The sequence below is a fragment of the Rhea americana genome, unplaced genomic scaffold (assembly GCF_003343005.1).
Source record: "Rhea americana isolate MKP2758 unplaced genomic scaffold, rheAme1 scaffold_11, whole genome shotgun sequence".
NCBI classification, from domain to species: domain Eukaryota; kingdom Metazoa; phylum Chordata; class Aves; order Rheiformes; family Rheidae; genus Rhea; species Rhea americana.
This window is the reverse complement of record NW_028185150.1, coordinates 116,661-125,248: the sequence shown is the minus strand read 5'-3', so window position 1 is coordinate 125,248 and position 8,588 is coordinate 116,661. Positions and strand designations below refer to the sequence as shown.

The 8,588-nt window shown below is 37.4% G+C and overlaps 1 protein-coding gene across 3 annotated transcripts in view; it reads left to right on the top strand.

Annotated features, from left to right (window-relative positions):
• Positions 1–1,152: 1,152 nt before the first annotated feature.
• SECISBP2 (SECIS binding protein 2) overlaps positions 1,153–8,588 on the top strand; it is a 29,224-nt gene continuing 21,788 nt past the window's right edge. The window contains exons 1-5 of one of the 3 annotated variants that reach the window (XM_085312574.1): positions 1,153–1,500; positions 3,732–3,924; positions 5,789–5,918; positions 6,342–6,574; positions 7,590–7,674. In XM_085312574.1, coding sequence (XP_085168700.1) covers positions 1,322–1,500; positions 3,732–3,924; positions 5,789–5,918; positions 6,342–6,574; positions 7,590–7,674 — 820 coding nt within the window. In that variant the 5' untranslated portion in view covers positions 1,153–1,321. The remainder of the gene's footprint in view (positions 1,501–3,731; positions 3,925–5,788; positions 5,919–6,341; positions 6,575–7,589; positions 7,675–8,588) is intronic. The other 2 variants (XM_085312565.1, XM_085312556.1) reach the window with 2 other exon arrangements.

Here is an 8,588-nt window from a genome sequence, read left to right as displayed (position 1 = left end):
GGCCCGGCCCGGCCCGCTCCGCCTCGCCCCGCGGGCGGGGGCCGGCGGCGGGCTGTAGAGAGCGCGGAGTGCGGGGGGGGGGGCACCTCGGCCCCTCTAACGGCGCCTCCACGGATGCCGAGGAACAGCAGCGGCGCAGCCGGTTCCTCCTCGGGCTGGGGTGGCCGTAAAGTTAGCCGGTAGCCCCAGACCGCAGCCGCCTCCGCCGCGGACGGGCTGTTCTCGGCGCCCGACGTGCTTGTTCGGCATTGCCCCCAAGTTTGTGTGTGTCTGTATACACACGCACACGTACACGTCTGTGTGTGTGTACATACAGGTACACCTATATGCACAAATATATTTGTGTGTGTGTGTGTATATATTTATATATATATTTATTTGTGCATGCCAGTGCAGTGTTTGTCACTGTTAAAATGGATGTTCTGCATAGATTGGACCAGCCTGATAACTGCAAGCTCTTTGGGTCCTCAGTTTCTCTGTTGTTTACTTAAGAAACCTCGTTAAATGTTTAGGACAGCTGGGAACGTTGAACCACTAGAGGGCGCGCTCAGTCTAGTTTGCATGCTCAAGCAGTGAAATCGGCGTTCTTGCATTTTGAAAAGCTTTCTGTGTTACTGTAGGTGTTGAAATGGGCTTTGGCGAGAAGTAAACAGGTCCCAATTTTTCCCTAGTGTGTTAGTTACTCCAAAATACACAATCAGCTATAAAAATGACTTGTTGCATGAATTACAGTGAGTAAAAACTATACAACACTGTCATGGCAATAAATACATTTTGTGGCTAATTTTGATGTCCTTTGTAAAAACRTATTTGGTTTAAGTCAATGGCAATTCAGAACAAATGGAAAATCGTTATGAATAGATTTGTGATGTGTCAAAAAAGTTAGATGGCTGCCTAATTTAATATTCATTTCACACAAATTCCCTTAAATGTACTAGTATGCACAAAGCCATTATTGTTAAATAATTCCAGAGCTGGATCTTACAGTAATAGTAGTTATGTGTTAGGAGTTTTAGTTTACATTGTTAGAATGTAAAATAATGATTCTTATTTTGGAGTTTACTGCCTCTTGTGTGAAGCAGGCTTCTGTCGTTTTTGTAATAGAGCTCTGTTAGTATTTCATATTAAAGGTGGGTATAAAAGAAAATAGTTTTCTAGAGCGGTCACATTTCCCTTAGAATTCCTTCTCCCTTTCCATCTCTTTCCTCTCTGTGAACCTCATAGTTTTACATGTTTTGTTAGAAGAGCACAAACTAACTCTTTCCTACGAGGATTAAGCTCACTAGGATGAATATTTTTCACATATAACGTTAATCTCAAAATGCATGTAGCCAAAAAACGTTTTGTTTCTCAGGGCATCAAGTTATCAGCAGAGGTCAAACCGTTTGTACCCAAACATGCAGCGGTAACTGTGGCATGGTCAGAACCCTCAGCAGCATGTGTCTTTCCTAGGTACTTAACTACATGCTACCCGTTTGTTCAGGAACCAGCTTTGGATAAGTATGTATATTTTCTGAATCTTATTTCTTGGGGTGTTTTTACCTTTCCAGTTTCTGACACTGAGTACCGAGTTGAAGCAGTGACATGTTAGTATTTAATTGTAGAAATGCTTGTTCGTTGTCTGCAGCATTTCAGTTTTTATGTTTCTGTTCTTTGGGCATAGATCTGTTACCTAGTCTCTTGCTCACAAGGACCTATAGTGTTACTGAGCATTACAGAGAATAAGGGAAAGTTGTGTTGGTCTATAGTGATTGATCTGGCTATTTTATGTTTGGGAAGGAGCTAAATCCAGTCTTTGGGTAACAGAACAGTTGCTATGACAAAACTGAGATAAATATGGTTGTGTAAAAGGAAGATCCTCCAAGAAGRTTCCTCTTAGAATCATAGAATCGGTAAGGTTGGAAGGGACCTCTGGAGATCATCTAGTCCAACCCCCCTGCTCAGCAGGGTCACCTAGAGCACGTTAGGCAGGGTTGCATCCAGGCAGGCCTTGAAGATCTCCAGAGAAGGAGACTCCACAAGCTCTCTGGGCAACCTGGTCCAGGGCTCTGTCACTCTCACAGTGAAGAAATTCCCCCTCACGTTCAGGCGGAACTGCCTGTGSTTCAGTTTCTGCCCATTGCCTCTTGTCCTGTCACTCGGGGCAACTGAAAAGAGTTTGTCCCCGTCCCCTTGACACCCTCCCTTCAGGTGCTTACACGCATTGGTAAGATCCCCCCTCAGTCTTCTCTTCCTCAGGCTGAAGAAGCCATTGCTCTTACTATAAAACATTTAAATAACATACGAGATTTTTCCTGGATCTCCTTTCTCCTTCATTCCCTCATACCCCCAACCCCCAAAAGGCAATTTCATTAAGAATGTTACAGTTTTCTAAATGTTTTTTTCTTATGAGGCCTAGAAACAAGCCTTCGGTGTAAATTTATAAATGTATTGTTAACCCTGCGGCAATCTAGAAATTATGTCTACATATAAGGATAGGAAGTAACTCAGTTTTGTAAGAACCTTGTCATGTTCCATAATCCTGCAGAACGCTAAACAGTGGATTAATTTTGCAATTATTGCAAAACTATTGCAGTGTCCTAAGAAATTCAGTTAGAGCCTAGGAGAACGCATTAATTGTAAGCTTCCTTAGTACTTAACCGTTTTATACTACAGGGAATCTCAGTATTTTCAACCCATTTTGGTTTGTAATTTAAATTTAACAGTGAGGTGAGTATGGCCTGATCTATTTTTTTTTTTTTTTTAACATTGAGAAAATTCAGCAGACAGCAGGAGTAGTATTCCTGTCAACTTTTTGCCTTGCTGGGGTTGAACCATAGTTATCATTTTAACTGAAATGAGTTATTTTTCTTCTATGCATGTAAATTATGATAATGAGCATTGCTTTTACTTCAGTCTATCAGAAATTAAACAGTCAATAAAAAATGTGTTATCTGAAGTCTCTTCTTCTGATAAAGATGTTTTCTTGTTTTCATTATCTACCCAAGGTTACAGTAAACTGTTATACAAACTAGATGCAACTTTTTCAAGTTGAGAAATTCCTTCCTCCCTTATCAAATTTGGATCTCAGTATACAGTTTATGCAGAAAGTGTGGGAGGAAATTGGAAGAGGACTTTCRGTATGCTTTTAAAGAAAAAGGCATGCTGCAGATGTGTTGTATTTTCATAAACTGTGATGGCTAATTTCASCTCTGTTTTTGATTGTCTTATAATCCTGTATTGTGTTTCATACATGCCTTATACCCCATAATGTGCTATGCTCTTATTTTGTTATTGAGGCATTTTAAGGCAAGTTTTACTGTTTAATATTTCTGTTTTTTCCAGGCAAATATGTAATGCATGCCATGTAATTATACTGTGCTTTTGATTTAYTTCACAAGAAAAAGCCTACCAAAAATGAGTAGAAAGAATGTTGATATCTCTACACAGAAATAGGGCTTGTAATTGTAACACAGGCTAGCTTTCAACCTTGGAGATAAGTTTTCAGATAATGTCTGTATTTTTAAATATTAAATATATATTTTCCTCAAAACAGAATTTAAGTATCATTAAAAAMTGTCTATAACAGTGAGTGAATACTTAATTTAAATAACATGGAATACTTTTCTTTTGAAATATAACCTTCTTGTTAAACTCTTCAGCCAAGGAATGATGTCTTTATCTAGAGAATGAGTATTTGATGAAGCTTTGTCCCATGACTTCTCATGTCTTTCTCAATGTCCCTCACATAGTGTTRTGGGAGATCCTACGCTCAGTGAATACTCCAGCTGCTCTTACTTGCCTGATGTTGTTTCAAGTGTATATCCAGTAGCAAGCTCGCAATATCATTCTAACAACTCTACATACTATAATAGTTCCAGAACAGTCAGTGAATCTGCTGAACAAACATGTCTGATCAGACCAGAAAGTAAGAACATTTCAAAGGTAAGCAAGTACATGATTTAAAAAAATTTAAATTAAGACATTCTTATTATAAGTCAATCTTTCTAAATGTTGTGTTCGTTTATAATCACTTATAATCACTTTCTATTCTTGTCACAATGATGAGTGACATATTAATAGGATGGTAGTATTAACACACTTGACTTTAGATTTCAAAGAAGTCTATGAATTCTATAATTTGAGTGAATACAGTTTCTCAAGCAGTATATTTGGAAAATGAGGGACTTGTGTGGGGTTTTTTTTGTTTTTTTTTTCCCTCTCTCAGAAAGTAGCATGGGGGGAGGAACTTGTATTTGTGAACTGTGCTTTACCTCATTCATTGTCTGGGCTTTTTCAGAGACTGACGTCAGCCCCCTTGACCCAAGTTAGAGACACCCAACGGCTGTAATCAGCCAAGTGGCTAATTAGTAATACAGACCACATTTATCGGTGAAGAAATTCCATCTGTTACAGGTGGAAAACAATCCACAAGCGAGAAGAAACTTGTGTTGGAGTGCAGAGAGAATAAGAGTTAATGTTGGACATGTTCATTAAACATCTGTTTTCCTTTTGATTGGAGAACATCTTGTGTGATTTTATTTGTATGTTCATTTGAAACATGTCCTTGAAACTTAGACAAAAATTTCAAAGAAAGAATAGACAAGCTAATCCAAATTTTAAAATCAGAAAAAAATCAAGTGTATTATTAAGCCATTTCCATCTGGACACGGAATCTTTGATAATATACAATGAGAACAGCCTTACAAATTAAAGTCATCTGTACTCCARTCACATCCCTCTGGGTGGACCTTATTGCCTAGGCAGAGACCTGATATCTTCACTATGGTCAGGCATGTGTAGAGAAATTGCACAATCAGATCCTAAGTGTGCATTAGCAGGTATATTAAGATACAAGGGCTAGAGACTTAAAATAAATATTTTTGGTGGTGAGAGAATAGTTAAACGCTGAAGCCATATGGTTCACAGTACAGGTGAAGTAATATTAAGAAATGTAATTTAACTTCTGGGAGGAATTCTATGATCTGTATAGGGCTGGGTTGAGTCTGTTGAATGGTTTTTTGGGCACTGTTGTACATGTATTTCTTTACGAACTTTAAGAGAGAACTTACTGACCTGTGTGGCTTTGCATTAATATGAGCACATCTCATAAGGCCTTAACATGTTAACTTTGGAGGTCAGGAAATACCTTTTCCTCCTACCCAAGAAAAGAATACTTGTGCCAGATGTACTTAGTCCACTACCCTATAATCAGAAAAAGTTAAGCCACTCTTCTTTGTTGGCGTGAGTACATGTTTAGTGCTTTTTTCTTGCCTATTTAGACCATACTGATTCCTGAGCCAAAATCTGGCAAGGTAAATGCCTGGAAAGAATCACAAGACTTCAGGATTCGTGTGAATAYATTTGCTTTACTGGGATCACATAGGTGCTTCTTTTCAAGTTACTTTCTGGCTCTTCCTAGTCTGGATGTTGCTGGCACATCAGTCTTGCCTGGTTTTGTTCATAGTATGTAGATTAGTCAAAGGCTTGGAATGCTGAAAAGATCTTAGCCCTTTTCTAGATGAAACTCAGTTTTAGAAAGTCAGAGTGGATGATTTAAGATGAGGTTTACATTTATGTTTTAAACTATTGGAAATTCTCCAATTACTTTTAATGAGATCTTGAAAATACAGTTTTCTAAAAGCATATGGGTTAGATTCATCTTGCTTAGGCTACAGTATATGCCAGAAGTAACTCAGTTAACCAACTCAGATGCACATTTAGTTAACTATAACTGAAGTTATACTAGGGCAAATTTGATGATTTGACAAAACTCAAAGTCAACTAAATATGTCACAAATATTTGCAGCAGAGGAGGTCGAAAGAGGGTATGAAAAAAATAGACAAGAAAAGGCATGGTGGAGATGACTCTTCTGGCAGAATTGTGAACAGGACTTCTTTCCAGACCTCTGCATGCAGCAGAGATTCCATGAAACCAGGTACAAATGTGCTGTCTGGTTACAAATATATAGAGTGGATGCAAAGTAGTTGATTGTGCTGTAACCTCCAGTTTTTGACCATGTTTCTAAATCTGTAATAGTTAAGGAGTGTTTTTTTTTCCCCAGGTAACTTTTTTATAAGAGATAATGACTTCTCCTTTTTGCCAATTCCTCAGGTTCATGTAAACTGATACAAAGAATTTCCTAAGCAACCACCTGAATTTACAGTTGCTGTGGATTCGGTGTTGTCTATGCATTTTGATTATRATAGCTGCTTTCTTTTTTTTTAAATGTGAAATAAGTGTAGCCATAGTTCTTGTGACAAATACTGTGGTTATGTCAATTCATGTGCTGTAAGATATATATATATAGAACTGATCACAGGCAACGAGTTCTGTTGCTGACTTTGTGTACTTTATTCAGACAGGTTCAATAAAGCTACAAACAGGAAGTCAACACAAACTCCAAAAAGAGAGAGTCTTCCTGTACCCACCATTGAAGCTCCAATTTTGGATTTCTCCAAGTCACAGAGTTTSGGAAGCAGTGAGGTATTGGATGTACAGTGTAGAAATGGATCAGTATGTTCAGCAGAAAATAACATTATGTGCCTTAGTCAACCACTGAAAACACAGACCTCTCCGTTGTTCAACACAGAGGTTAGCTGAGGCTTTCGTGTTGTGGAGCTCATAAAAACAAAATTTGTACGAAGTTCAAGAAGTTACTTTTGCGTTCAGTGTGGTAATTTAATACTTGTTTAAGTAACTTGTAAGGAAGTTTCATAGCCTGAGTTTTTACAGTTCTTTTTGGTGATGGTAATGCCAGGGCTATCTCTCCTCTTTTACTCATTCTCGCGATTCCTTCCCTGACTATGCTGGTAGTAGGTAGGGGAAAACCATGTAGAATGTAGACTGGTACTGCTGTGGTGTAGACTTTTAACTTGCCTATACAGAGCACATATATTCCTAGATGTTTCTTAATGGCTTTTTGCTTTATTTCTCTCCTGGAAATAATACGTAAGCAGCCATTTATTCAGCAGTTTTAACAGATTAAAAAAAGGAGTCATGTGTCTGTAATATTGCCCTTAATTGCTGTGTGCTAAAGAATAAAAATAAGAAACTGAGTTCCTGAAGGAGGGAAGGAGATATTTTTAAGATGTATGGTTATTTAGCTTAATTCCTTCTTGTTGATTTCCTTGTTTCTCTGGTTGTTAGTAAATACARTACTGACGCATGTCAGATATGTTGTATCTGAGTTCCCAACAGTAATTAGAGATGATCCTTCCATTTGAAGGATCCACATACCATAAGTTTTCCAGTTGTTGCCTTTCAGTGGAAATGCCTGTGATAGAGAAAATACCTTGCTGCTGACACTGTAATTTCCTTTTTGTATTGCTAGTTTGAATTTGATGATGGACTTTGTTTTAACTTTCTTGTTTGTTCTTAGAATTATTGTTTGGATGCTGTTGGAAGCAGTAACAGGCATCTTGCTTGCATTTTGTAATGAATGTTAGAGGGTCCAAATAGTTCCAGTAAGAAAAACAACAAAAATACTGGGCTACAAAATTCCCTACAGCTTGATTTATGCATGAGTTGGGGCCTTTTTAATATTTTGTTCAGGTTAGAGCAGTAGTTATATTCCTGTTTTTAAGATATCTGACCAATTATTTTGTAGGAAGATATTTCTGTGGAAAGCAAAGCTCCATCAAAAACCAATGAACCAGTAGCCAGTCTAATTCCTTCATCATTTGATGGTAGAGGTAAGTATTACAGACATAAATTATTTCCTTGTGTTTGAACTGTTTGCATCCTATTAATTTGGAAAGATAAAGTGTTTGCAGCAGCTGTTGAACAATAATGTAAACAAGGAACTAAGCAGTAAACTCATTGCAAAACAACAAAAAAAATGCAACTGCAACCCTTCTCTAGGGGCCTTTTAGTAAATCAGACTGGTTGTATCTTTTCTTTGGCAATACTAGAGTGATTTGAATAGATTTTGTAATTTATAACATTTGTAAAATTTTTAACTTAACATTCTTTGAAATAAAAACAGATAATYATGAAAAGAATTCAAGTGAGAAATCATTTAAAGTTAATCTTCAAGAGCAATGCCAAAAATATTTTGGAAGCAAGTATCTGAATGAATTCAAATTTTCTTGTATTGTCATTAATATGCAAATTGATAATGGGCTGTGTAGTGTGCACTGTGCTAATGGCTTTCATCAGTTTTAAGTAGTACAGAGCTTTATCAGTTTCTTTCAAATGAAATAATCAGTTATGGCTCGCTCTTACAGATTTCATTAGCAGATCAGAACTATGATTGTCCTGTTTTTCTCTGTGGTCTCATTGATGCTCAAGGGCAAATATTGGTGTAGTTGCCTCCTGTTTTGATTATGAGGAGAGAGAGTAATGCCTGTTGATTTACTGGAAGTCTATTGAGTCATTTTCAAAATTTTTCAGGAATAAGCGAGAGGTAAATATTTGGTCAGGCTGGGTAAGCAAATTTGCTTTAAATAGCTGGTAGTAGATACATGTTTTTATTCTGTGTCATACGTTATTTTTGTCAAGCCTGTTAAAAAAGAAAATTGCAGTGGAGTACTGTGATAGTCCATGTTAGTGCTGAAATGTCCTATTTGTTGTTTTTGCTTACCTGTTTTGTGGCTATGGGGATAAA